The sequence below is a fragment of the Arachis stenosperma genome, chromosome 9, assembly GCF_014773155.1.
Source record: "Arachis stenosperma cultivar V10309 chromosome 9, arast.V10309.gnm1.PFL2, whole genome shotgun sequence".
Lineage (NCBI taxonomy): Eukaryota > Viridiplantae > Streptophyta > Magnoliopsida > Fabales > Fabaceae > Arachis > Arachis stenosperma.
Window position 1 is genome coordinate 104176494 of NC_080385.1, and position 12067 is coordinate 104188560.

Here is a 12067-nt window from a genome sequence, read left to right on the forward strand (position 1 = left end):
GTACCGTCTAACACAATTAAATGCTATAGATGTGAATTAATTGATCCAAATTAATATCACTTTAGTTACCACACTATGATTAGGTTATGTATTTGGATATGCCTAGTACTGGACGTTAGTTAGAGCGACCAAATCACATTAAAAACTGTCTCCTGCTTTTAATCATATTCCAGGCAAAACAGTAATCGGTCCAGGCCTGTATGTCAATTTAACAACATAATATTGTCTTGAACAGTTATTTTCTTAATACGCCTCTTTTTGAATAGGTTATTGGTTGCGCTTACTATAGTACCAATATATAATTGAAATGATATGATTATATAATTTACGAGACCAGATACAATACTTTACTTGACAAGGAAAAAATAAAAATTATAACCGAAATTCAATCAAAGGTACGCTGCTGGTGATTAGTGCATTAGCACACTCCATGCAGCTTAATTTGAGAATTTTTCTAGTTTTTTTTTTGGTTAATTTTTTGTTGTGCCCCAAATGTCCTCAAGCTCCCTAGCAAAAGCTTTCTGTCTTCCAACAACTATGGTAATGTGATCTTTGTTGTCAATGATTCTGACCTTGGCACGAGGGATCCTTTTTTGGACTTCATAGCTACATTCAATTGGTATAACCTCGTCATCTCTTCCATGAAATATGGTAACTTTACAATTCACATTTTCTCTTATGATATCCAAATATGATCCAATCTTCCCCGCGGTCCCACATATGATGTTGTGTAGTGTGTGCCACGCTGCGTTATGTGTGTGACAAAAGAACCCTTCAAGCAAGAAAGTCCTAACCCTATTCATACAGAGAGTAATAGCATTAGGGAAATGTTATTACAATCATTCCTACTAATAACCTTAATCAATACTTTCATAGCACTACTTAGCAAGAATATTATCTTAAATACATTTAAAAAAACACTCATTTCTACCCAGAGACTAAAATCAAAGCCGAGAAAGAATACATGAAGCTTAAACTTTATTACTCTAAATTAAAGTTGTTAGACAAATTTAAGTTAAGATAGCAAATTAAAGTGGAAGCATTAATATTGAAAAGGGTTTAACTAATATGTGTCTTTAAGGCACATGATAAACTTACCATTAGTAAAAGAACTAAAATTTTTTATTTAATAAATGCATTAAAAACTTAATTTTTTTTTATTTTTAATAAAAACTTTTTTAATTTATAATCTTAACCTATACTTTTTAGGCACAAGATGAATAAACCTAATTGAAAATCAGGTTAGATGGGAAGTCTGTGTCTCCAACACACAGTTGAAGTGAGTATCATTCACCATTCATGGGAGCCAGCAAACACAGAATTAATGAAAAAGGGTTTCCAATTAAATGCAACCACAACCCCATCTCTGACTCCATCTACATTTTAATTATACGCTCAGTCTTCAGTCACATTTGACTTGTGCTCCCATAAGAAACGGGTCCAAGAATCTTAAAATTCAATTAATGCTCTACCATAAAAATTTTAGTAGTAGCCATATGCGCAAATTAAAATTATAAATGAGTGTTGGTAAGTCTTAATAAATAACGCGTTTTCAAATCTCCTAATATTTTGTAATTGTATTCCTTTTAAGAATTATCTTAGTTATGAAAAAAAATCCTCTGGTAAGATGATGCTTTAATCACTTTTAAATTTGTAACATTTATTATCTGTAAACTCTATTATTTTAATTTAATAGTGATTAACGGTGTACTTTTTTTTTCTTTTAAAGTGACAATACAATTTTAGAAGAAGTAGATCCCTTAGTTATAGATAGGAACAATATTTTGAGATTCTAATTTAAATAAACACTCAAAATTACAAAAGATATATTTTTTACTTTTAATATATATATATATATATATATATATATATATATATATAAGATTAAGGAAGAATTTTCTTTTTACGTTACATGTTCATATTTATAGACTAGCTTTACAATGTTAATATATGATAAAATACACTACTATGGTGGAAGGAGACTATTTATCTATATTATAGCATAATTTTCAGGTAGGCTATCTACCCTTAAATTAACTGTTTAAACACTTAACATGTATAACGATGTATTACTACAGATAGGTACTTTTATTTCAAGCTTAAAATATATTGCTGTAAAGTATTTTTGATATCTATTTAAAAAATTTCAGTCTTTTTTATATAACTTTAATATTATTACTATACCCTGAGCCACTTGTTGATTTTTGTTATTCTATTTTGGTTTTTTGTTTTTGTTTTCGTTTTTTTGGCTTTTTTAAACTATATTTAGTAAACTATAAGGTTTTACAAACATTTAATTATATATTATCACATTAATAAAAATAATTAATTTTTAAATTTTTCATTTAAAAAATTATCTAAAATTCTAAATAAGTTTGACTAGATGAGTATATAAAATATTTTATACTATTAATATATTAAAATTAAATTCTTAAAATATTTAAAAAATCAAAGTAAAATATGTGACTGTTATTTTTATAGAGAGCATATCAGATATATTCAATCAACTAACAAAACTCTTTTTCCAAATATTAGATGACCCGCCTATGAGTATCATGATTCTAGCCATGTCATTTACTCACATATCAATATCATAACCATATTTACATGTATTCATAGTTTGTGGTAGCTTACCAAAGACTTTTTCAACATTTATATACAGAAGAAAAAGGTTAAATAATTTGGAAAATTCTAAACCCACATAATTAATTTGAGATGCGTGGCCGTCTAATTAATACTTGTTGCTCAACGCACAAGCACAACCACGATTTTGTGCTCTTGTGGTGCCTTATTATGTCACCATCGTTTTGTCCTTCAATTTTTTAAACTCGTAGGTGTATTAATTAAATTCTTCATAGTCTTCTATACCACCGTCATCCCCTTAGGTATGTGCATATCGTATTAATTTCCTTTTATGTTGAAAAATAAATTGTACAACCAATTAATAGGTAGCTAACAATAAAGGGTGTTGTTGGTATTGTAATAGAAGTACGTCTCTGAAAGAATTTGGATGGATTTGATTTTTAGAAATAACATCAATTAGGAGACTTAAAATGAGATTGTTTTCTTCTTTAAATACCAAAAGTAAAGAATGTAATCTAATTAGGAGACTTAAAAATGAGATTAGCACATAATATGAACTTTCCACTATTATATAATTATATTATGGATATATACGATTTTTTAAGTAATGAATGTTGTAAAAATTAATTTTTTTATTAATGTAATAATACGTAATTAGTTGTTTATATAAATCCTTTTATAACATGAAAATTAAATTTTTATAAATATCTATCAGAGAATATCTTTATTTTGATTTAATTTTCATCAAAGTATTACTCCTATTATATCTGACATGGATTTTCTTTTTAACAAAATAAACTATAGGAAATTAAAAAAAAAAAGATAAGATTAGATGTTAATGTTATAAATTGAAAAATTTTATATATAAATTATATAAAGCCTAAATTTTCATTTAATGTATTTATTATTTATTAATTATTAACATAAAAATGTAAACTTTTTTTTATCAATAATAATAATAATAATAATCTTAGCATATAGTTAAATCCAAGAAATAAAAAAAAGTCGCAAAGAATTACGTATAGAGCAACGAGAAAAGAAATTAGTAACAAGAAATGATAGTCAAAAAATGGGCCAACTAAATCATGGATCATGCATGTAACTTAGAAGACTATGCAGATGACAGAAACGGATGAAACAGAGAGAAAGAGAGAGAAAGTAGTTTACTATTTACTTAAGTTGCGTGGTTAAGTTGAGAAGCTGAACCAAACTAACATATAAATACTTAAAGGAATAAGAAAAGAAAAGAAATGAGAATATGAGCGAGTGAGTGAGTGAGTAAGTGAGTTCACCTGTTTCGAGTGACGAGTTTGGTTAGAAATTCCCAGAGACGGTGGTTTTTGCAAATAAGCAAGCAAATTACGCGAGTTATGTGCTCGTACCAGCACACCAACGACGCGCCAAACTTCATCGGTGGCCACACGCGCCTTGGTGCTACCTTCCTCATTACGTACTGTGTTGCCTGTGCTATTCCCTTTGGCACTGGATAGTATGGCTGTTTCAAGTTGAATTAATTAGAAAAATAAATTATACAAGACTAATTCCCTTCTCTGGACTTTATATAAAAATAAATTAACATGACTTTTTTAACAATAGGTTGAAAAATTCTCGTGTAATTCTAAAATATACATATGTTTTGATATGTTTTTTAAAAATATTTATACAAAGATTATATAAAACAAAAATAAATTGTTGTTAGTGTTTATATAAAACGCTAAAAGCATCCTAACAAACAAAAAAAGAAAACAAAAATTAATTAGTCAAAAGTTTATACGAAGATTTCTATTTCTATATTTGGTTTCTCACTTTCTCAATATAGGAACTCTATCTATAGATACTATCTTCTAAGTTCTAACTAGGCTAAAGCAATCAAAGAGTAGCTTTTAACTTTTTTTTAAAACCACAACTTAGATTAATGTGTATTCATGCTACTATAATAATGATGATCCTCCTTTTTTTTTCCCTTAAATAAAAATTACTATCAGTATGAAAAAAAAAAAATGATAATATCAAACTAACATTATTGACGAAATAAGTGTTTGCATTGTCACGTAATATTAATATGTTTATAAAATTTTCACATGAAAGAATTCGTCTCTTAGAAAATTTATTTACGAAAATATATAAGATAAAAAATACAAAAATATTATATGCACATAAAAAAATTAATCATTAAATTATTTGTTATGATTTATGTAATAAATATATATTATTTAATTTATATGTTATATTTTGAACATTTATTTTATAAAAATGTAAATTTTAGTGTAGAAATAAGATAGTGGAGAAAAATATGCAAAAGTTGAGAAAGATGAAAGGGAAAATTACTGGGGCAAGCAAAGTCAAGGACTTGACAGAGCGAGGGTGTTTAACGGCGAGGGCAAGGGCCAATATGCAGCCTAAAGAGTGTGCTACTATGTGAAACGATTTGACCTTGTGCGACTCCAACACGGATCTCTCTATCATTTCCAAATGCTCGCTTAGCGTGTATAGCGAGTCGCTAGGCTTTGGGCTCTGTCCAAACCCTAACAGATCCACGGCCAATAGCCGGTAGCTTGATCTCGCTGCCGTCGAGAAGTTCGGAAACAGTGTCTCTGTCCAAAACGACGACGATGATATAAACCCATGTATGAACAACACATCTTCTCTTGTTGTACCTGAATATGACACAATAATTTATTATTCCACGTCATATTCATTATTCATCATACTCATGTCATACAAAATACATACAAATAATATTTTCAAGGTTCTAGTTGTTACAGTTGATCAGATCAGTTTCAAAAAGAGGAACTAACCTAACTGATTTTGATAGTCAAAAATTAATTTGACCAACTCTTGACAACTTTAATGACATACCCTAGGAGAAGCTTTTCCGAATTCTAGAGTTAAGGTTGAAGTTGGTTGTCAACTTCAAGAATTTTGCAAGGTTTACACTACCAATATTTTTCTCTGATATATATATATATATATATATATATATATATATATATATATATATATATATTTTTTTTTAATTGCTACAGACTTCTCGTCAAGAATACAAAAAGAAAAATTTTTATTAAAAAGGCTTATCTAATATATTGATGTCATTGAAAATTTAAAATTCTACTTTGTTTTTCATTATAAATTTTTCTTTTATAACCTTAATAACTACATTTTTTTTGTCTTTCTAATTTTTGTTATGACAGACGCCTTTTTATAAATCATTAGAACAACATATTGAGATTTAAACAAGAAAAATAAAATTTTAAAAAAGAATTCAGGGAGTATATATTAATTTATTATTTAGAAATATATGGGAATTAATTACCTCTACTAGGGCCTTGAGCCATAACAAAGAGGGTGGCTTTACTATTATTATTACTAGTTGGAGAAGAAGAAGATGAGATCCAACTTGTGCAAAATTTGCAATCACAATCCGACCACCTTGTAACCGGATTATCAATCTTGCCTTGAAGCATCTCTACTATTGTAGTGGAAGTAGTAGTAGTTGTAGTTGTAGCACTACTCCCATTTTTCTTGTTCTGCAATAGTGGCTCCTCCAACTTAAGCCTCTTCAATTCATTAAGCGTTAATCTGGAAATCTCCGACACCAAAGAAGGCCTTGAATAGAGTGTATCCGAGATGTCTTCCAGCTGTAATTTGTTTGTGGAGCTCAGAGAAACTATCTTGGTCGACTCGCCGCCGTGCTCCGACACCAAGATCTTGCCGCTGCTCGTTATGGCTTCCTTGGTCGGCGAGCAGTAGCAGGGCTTACACTCAGCTTCCATCAACAAGTCCATTGCTTTGAAGACGAAACAAAGAATGAAATCAATGAGGTCGAGCACGCAAAACGTCACGAAGCTAACTGCCTCGTTAACTAACTTGCCGGTTAGCTTCGCGAGAGATCTTGTTTTTGCCATTGCGTCCATTTGCATATGCATGCGGATGATGATGAATCACCAAATAAATAGCTAGTACAAGATAGGATTCCGGAATAAGAAGAATAATGTGTTGGGCTTAAGATGTTATGGTGAGCCCAGAAAGCAAGGAGATCGGAATGTTGAGAAGGATGTTAACATATTTGGGAAGGGAATGTAAGGGAACACAGTAAGCACTAAGCAGGTTCCTTTACACAGGAATTGAAGGGCAAAACCCCTTCTTTGGTTATGTCTGGTTTGTTGAAAGCGTGTGGGATTGCCTCTCTTAAATTAAAACTTCAAAACAAAACCAGCAAACAGCAGGCAAATTAAAGAAACAGAAAGGGAAAGAGAAAGAGTGAGAGAGTGGGAGAGCACACAAATGAATGAATTGATTGTTTCATTTAACAGCATTTGTTGGCCAAGAAGGAAAAAAAAAAAAGTAGTTGGTTGTTGAACCCACCCTATTCAAAGAAGGAAACAGATTTTTCTTTTTTTTCTGTATAATTAATTTTATTTTTTGTGTCTCAAATATGTATGTTCACCATAAACAATTCATGTTTTTTTTTGGGGATAAAATTCATGTTTATAATAATGTTATGTGAAAAGCCATAAACACTTTTTTAGTTTTTTTTTTTTCCTTTCTAAAAAGATTTCATTAACACTAAAATTCAATAATCAAATCAAGCCCTGCTTAATTTATACATGTATATATACTTATTCATATTATTTTATATATTTTTCTAATGAAATAATTAACTACTAAAATAATGAAATATTTTATAACAAAATAACTAAAATATTTTGCAACAACATAATCATTTTTTATAAATATCAAAGATATCTTCTTGTAAGGTTGTTGATTAATTAGTCACTGATTTTTTGTATTAATTATTTTTTTGTCTTTCTAAATTATTGGTTTTTCAATTTCATTACAAAAATTTAATTAAAAAAAGAATTTTTTTAATTTTATTTTAATTTTAGGGTTCAAATTTGGAATCCACCGAGGAATTGAGGCCTTACCTTGACAAATAATTCTTCATTGTTACAAGAAGAATTAATGTGTTAACACTCAGCCTATAATTCATATGAGATGTTCCACTTTCTTGCCCATACGAAATTATGTATCAACTTTTCTTTCCCACTTTGCTCATCGGCTTACTTGGACAGTACAACTCATCATCCCCATACAGGCTACAGCGTTACAAAATAATAATAATAAAAAAATATTAAAGCCATTGCAACCCCTTTAATGTTTTTGTTTACCATGATATATCATCATTCTCTCAATTTTTCTTGATAAAAATATATTAGTTTAATTCGGACCAAACCAAATGGAATATTTAATGCAATCTGTTTCAGGCACATGAGCCCCATGCCATTAGGTGTAGCATTGCCAATTTACCACTGTTTATCTAACCTTTTTTTGTCAATGTTTTCAAGAATGTGTCAAACTTGGTTGGGGGATTTTAAGTTACTCAACTTAAACACGTTCCATAGCATGTGAGAACTAAAAGACAATTTTTTTTTATTTACAAAGATTAATCAAATGGTAACAGAATGCATATATCGACCAATGTAATTTAAGGGAGAAAAATAAGCTAATTAAGTTGAATAATTAATCAGAAGATAGTTAACGCATTAAAGAATAATTGTATCTCGTATGAATTACGGTTTTTTAGTTAAAAGCTTCCAAAAGAAAGCGTGGTTAGATTCATATGTAGCAGTAGACAAAATAATTTTGTTCAGTGTAAGTAAATAATATCTCTGTAATTAACTTTCGTACACTGATTTATATATGATTCAAATGCAACAGCAGTTGGAGGGAAAATAAAAAGCCACAGATGAACTATTTGTTCTGAAAAGTTAATTAAAAAAGGGGAAAAATTAGGAAAAAAGATATTCAAACTTTTAAATTAAATACATATATAGTGTTTAGTTTTTTTTCCCGCCCTTGTGTATTGTTGATGAATAATATGGTCATAAGAGTTTTTTCTCCTCTTTCTCATTCCTTAATTAACCCTTTGAGGATTACTTGTTAGTTTGTAATTATTGACTGAAGATAATTATTAATGCAAAAAGATTTTTCCAAAGTTCAATAAACAGTAATAACATGAGTCTGCAAAGATTATAATGACCTATAAAATATAATTTAATAAGACTAAATTGTATTATTAAAATTTAAATAATTGGATAAATTAAACTTCAATAATATAATATAGGATGTTCGAGAATGATGCTTATGTAATGCCATTTTTTGTTATTATTATTTTAATTACTTTCTAAAAATTAAATTAATGTGATATCATTTTATTTTTGTATATATAGTTTAAAAGTGTTCTATACATAAAAAAAAAATCAGCCACCATTATTGCTTTTTATATATATTCTTAACGAAGTGTGATTCTGGTTATAGTTGTTCAGAAATATATATAAATATATAAGGAGGGAGAAAGGATTCTAACCAAACCCCTCCTTTATGCACAAGAACTCTAAGAGGTTTTCTATATTTTGTTTCCTTTCTCATTCCTTAATTAATCCTTTAATTTGACGGTTGCTTGTTGTTTGTAACTATTGATTAAAGATCATTATTAACACAATTTTTTAAAATTTCAATAAACAATAATGACATGACTCTGAAAAGAATAAATTAAAAGGTTAACTTATGAGGGAAAAAATTTATCGGTATAGAATTTCTCAATGAAATCTCGTTGCAAGTAAAGTTCTAAACTAATAAACAATTCTTCAATCAAAAATTGTTTGTCACAAGTACAAACCCCAATAAAAATGACCGAAGTATCAAAATCTCAGGTTGTCTCTTAAGGAATTACAGAGAAGTATTTATGTTATTAGTTATGGGTTGTATATTTTGGGATTTAGAATAAGGGACATGAAAAATAAATTGCAAAAAAGTAAATGAACTCAAATGGTAAATAGTTTTTGGAAAGGGTTGATGGTTAAGGATTTTTATCCTTGTCACTAACCACAACATGATAATTGCAAGTATCAATCTCATTAAGTCATCATCTAACAAATAAAAGAAAGTTAAATGAGCTACATTAATCATAGTCCATAAGTCCTAACCACTCACTAATTGGATTAGTGAAAGCTAGAGTCAATGATTACCAATCATCAATCACTTGGACATTAGCAACTCAAGTTCACCTAAATTACCGTCCCAAGCCAAGAACACAAAAATCTACTCTAATATCCTACCAAACATTTTATCAAACACTTGGAAGGCATAAAAGGAAAGTAAGATAAAATGACAAGAAATATGAAATCTAACACTACCAATTGAAAGGAAATAACAATAACAAAGCAATTAAGCAATAAAGGAAAATAAAACAAGAATTTGCATTAATTAAAATTAAAGATTAACAAAGTGCTTATAGACATGAAATTAGTGAAATAGAAGAAATTAACAAGAAGAACTAAGAGAATCAAAACAATAGAACAAGAAATTGAAAAGGAAAGTAAATGAAATCAATAATTAAAATCTAAATCTAAGAGAGATTAAACTAATCCTAACCTAATTCTAGAGAGAAGAGGGAGCTTCTTTCTCTAGAAAACTAACTAAAGGCTCATCAAAATTACACTAAGTGCTCCCCCCTGACCCCTCTTGAATTATGCATGAAATAGCCTCTGGAATCAGTTGGATTTGGGCCTAGGAAGCTCAGAAATTGCCCCTAGCATTTTCACCTTAATGAGGTCACGTGCGAGCAGCGACGCGTACGCATAGGTCACGCGTACGCATCGCTTGGCATTTTCTTCTCACGCGTACGCGCCTACTATGCGTACGCGTCGCCATGCGACTTCATCTTCACCCGTGCGCGTGTCTGTTACGCGTAAGCGTCGATGTGTGCACTCCAAATCCTTAATTTTTCATGAGTTCTCCACTTTGGATGCTTTTCTCTTCATTCCTTTGGTCCATTCCTAGCTTTTTCAACCTGAATTCACTAACAAACATATCAAGGCATCTAGTGGAAACAATGGGGAACTAAAATTACCAATTTAAGGGCCTAAAAAGTATGTTTTACACTTAAGCACAAATTAAAGGAGAGTTACAAAACCATGCTATTTTATTGAATAAATGTGGGAAAAGTTGATAAAATCTCCTAAAATCAACACAAGATAAACTACAATATTGGGGTTTATCAAACCTCTCCACACTTAAACCAAGCATGTCCTCATGCTAAAATCAAGAAGGAAACAAGGGGTATGACATTTATTCAATGCAAATATACTATCTAAATGCAACCTATCTAAATGAATGCAATTACTTGGTCAAAACAAATCAACTTCTAAGAAAACATATATAAGCACAAGGGCTAAAGCAATAGCAATCAAATCCAACCCACAATTGAATTGAGTTATTGAAAGATTTTTCAAACTTGCAAGAAAAGGGGTGATCATGGTGAAAACATGTAATTGAGCAATCGAACCCTCGCCGAATGTGTATCCACTCTAATCACTCAAGTGTATAGGGTTGATTCACTCAATTCTCTCCTAATCATGCTTTCCAAGATTTATTTTTCATCTAACAGTCAACAATTATTTCATGCATGCATACAAATATCATGAGGACTTTCTCAAAGGTTGTAATGGGGCTAGGGTCAAGGTAGGATTGTATATGGTTAAGTAGACTAGAATTTGAATCTTTGATTAACTTAAACTTCCCACCTAACCTATATAATAACCTATACTATTTCAAACAATCCTAACTACCCATAATTCTCACTTTTTCATACACTCATGCAATCTCTTTTTTGATCTCCACACATATGCATTGATTTTTTTTATTGAACTTCACTTTGGGGTATTTTGTCCTTTTATTTTCAAATTAAATTATATACAAGAGTGCCAATGCATATGGTTTACACATTTATTGCATGAGTATGTACCCCAATTCCCAAAATTTTGAACAAAAATACAAACACACTTTTATCCCAACCAATGTTCCCAACTCTCCCAAACTTGAATGATAAGCACTCTCACTAGACTAAGCTAATCAAAGATCCAAACAAAGGACATTTATTATTTTTTACTTAAGGCTTGTAATGTACTAAAATTAAGAAAAATTGGGTTAAGCATAGGCTCAAAATTGGCTAATAATGGAAGATAAAAAGTAGGCTATTTGGGTAAGTGAGCTCAATGAAACAATGGCCTCAATCACATAAATGCATGTATACATAGAATAATGGACATAAAGAATCAAACAAATCAAATATCACAATCATAGAAAGAGAATAATCACACACAAGAAGGAAAATAAGTGGTTATATGATCTAACCACACAATTAGGCTCAAATCTCACATGCTTGTGTTCTTAGCTCAAAACATGATCCACAATATGTATAATTCAAGTAAGTTCTAAAAAAAAATTTTCAATTGGGGTGGTGCCCTGTAAGTAAATTTCTTGGAAAATTTCATTGTTTTGTCTAAGCTTATTATACATATCCTAAATTAAATGTTGTGATTGAGACATTTAAAAAAAATCTTTAGTTTAACTCCCTTTTTCAATCAAACCAATTTCTCATATACAAAATAGTCCAAATTTTTCCCAAATCACAACTAATAGA

The 12067-nt window shown here is 29.8% G+C and overlaps 1 protein-coding gene across 1 annotated transcript; it reads right to left on the reverse strand.

Annotated features, from left to right (window-relative positions):
• Window positions 1–237: 237 nt before the first annotated feature.
• Window positions 238–6777, reverse strand: LOC130947477 (probable lysophospholipase BODYGUARD 3). The gene is made up of 4 exons (XM_057876181.1): window positions 5897–6777; window positions 4912–5240; window positions 3876–4078; window positions 238–795 (listed from the first exon to the last, which is right to left on the reverse strand). Exons 1-4 carry the CDS (start codon window positions 6507–6509, stop codon window positions 471–473), a joined length of 1470 nt encoding a protein of 489 aa, XP_057732164.1. The 5' UTR covers window positions 6510–6777; the 3' UTR covers window positions 238–470.
• Window positions 6778–12067: the final 5290 nt, after the last annotated feature.

Excerpts from the sequence above, each read along its gene's own strand:
- LOC130947477 (XM_057876181.1), bottom strand. The coding sequence starts at position 6,509 with ATGCATATGCAAATGGACGCAATGGCAAAAACAAGATCTCTCGCGAAG. Across the intron at positions 4,079-4,911 it reads CCTTGACTTTGCTTGCCCCA|CCATACTATCCAGTGCCAAA; the intron begins GTAATTTTCCCT and ends AACTTGAAACAG. Across the intron at positions 796-3,875 it reads AAACTCGTCACTCGAAACAG|GGTTAGGACTTTCTTGCTTG; the intron begins GTGAACTCACTT and ends CTGTATGAATAG.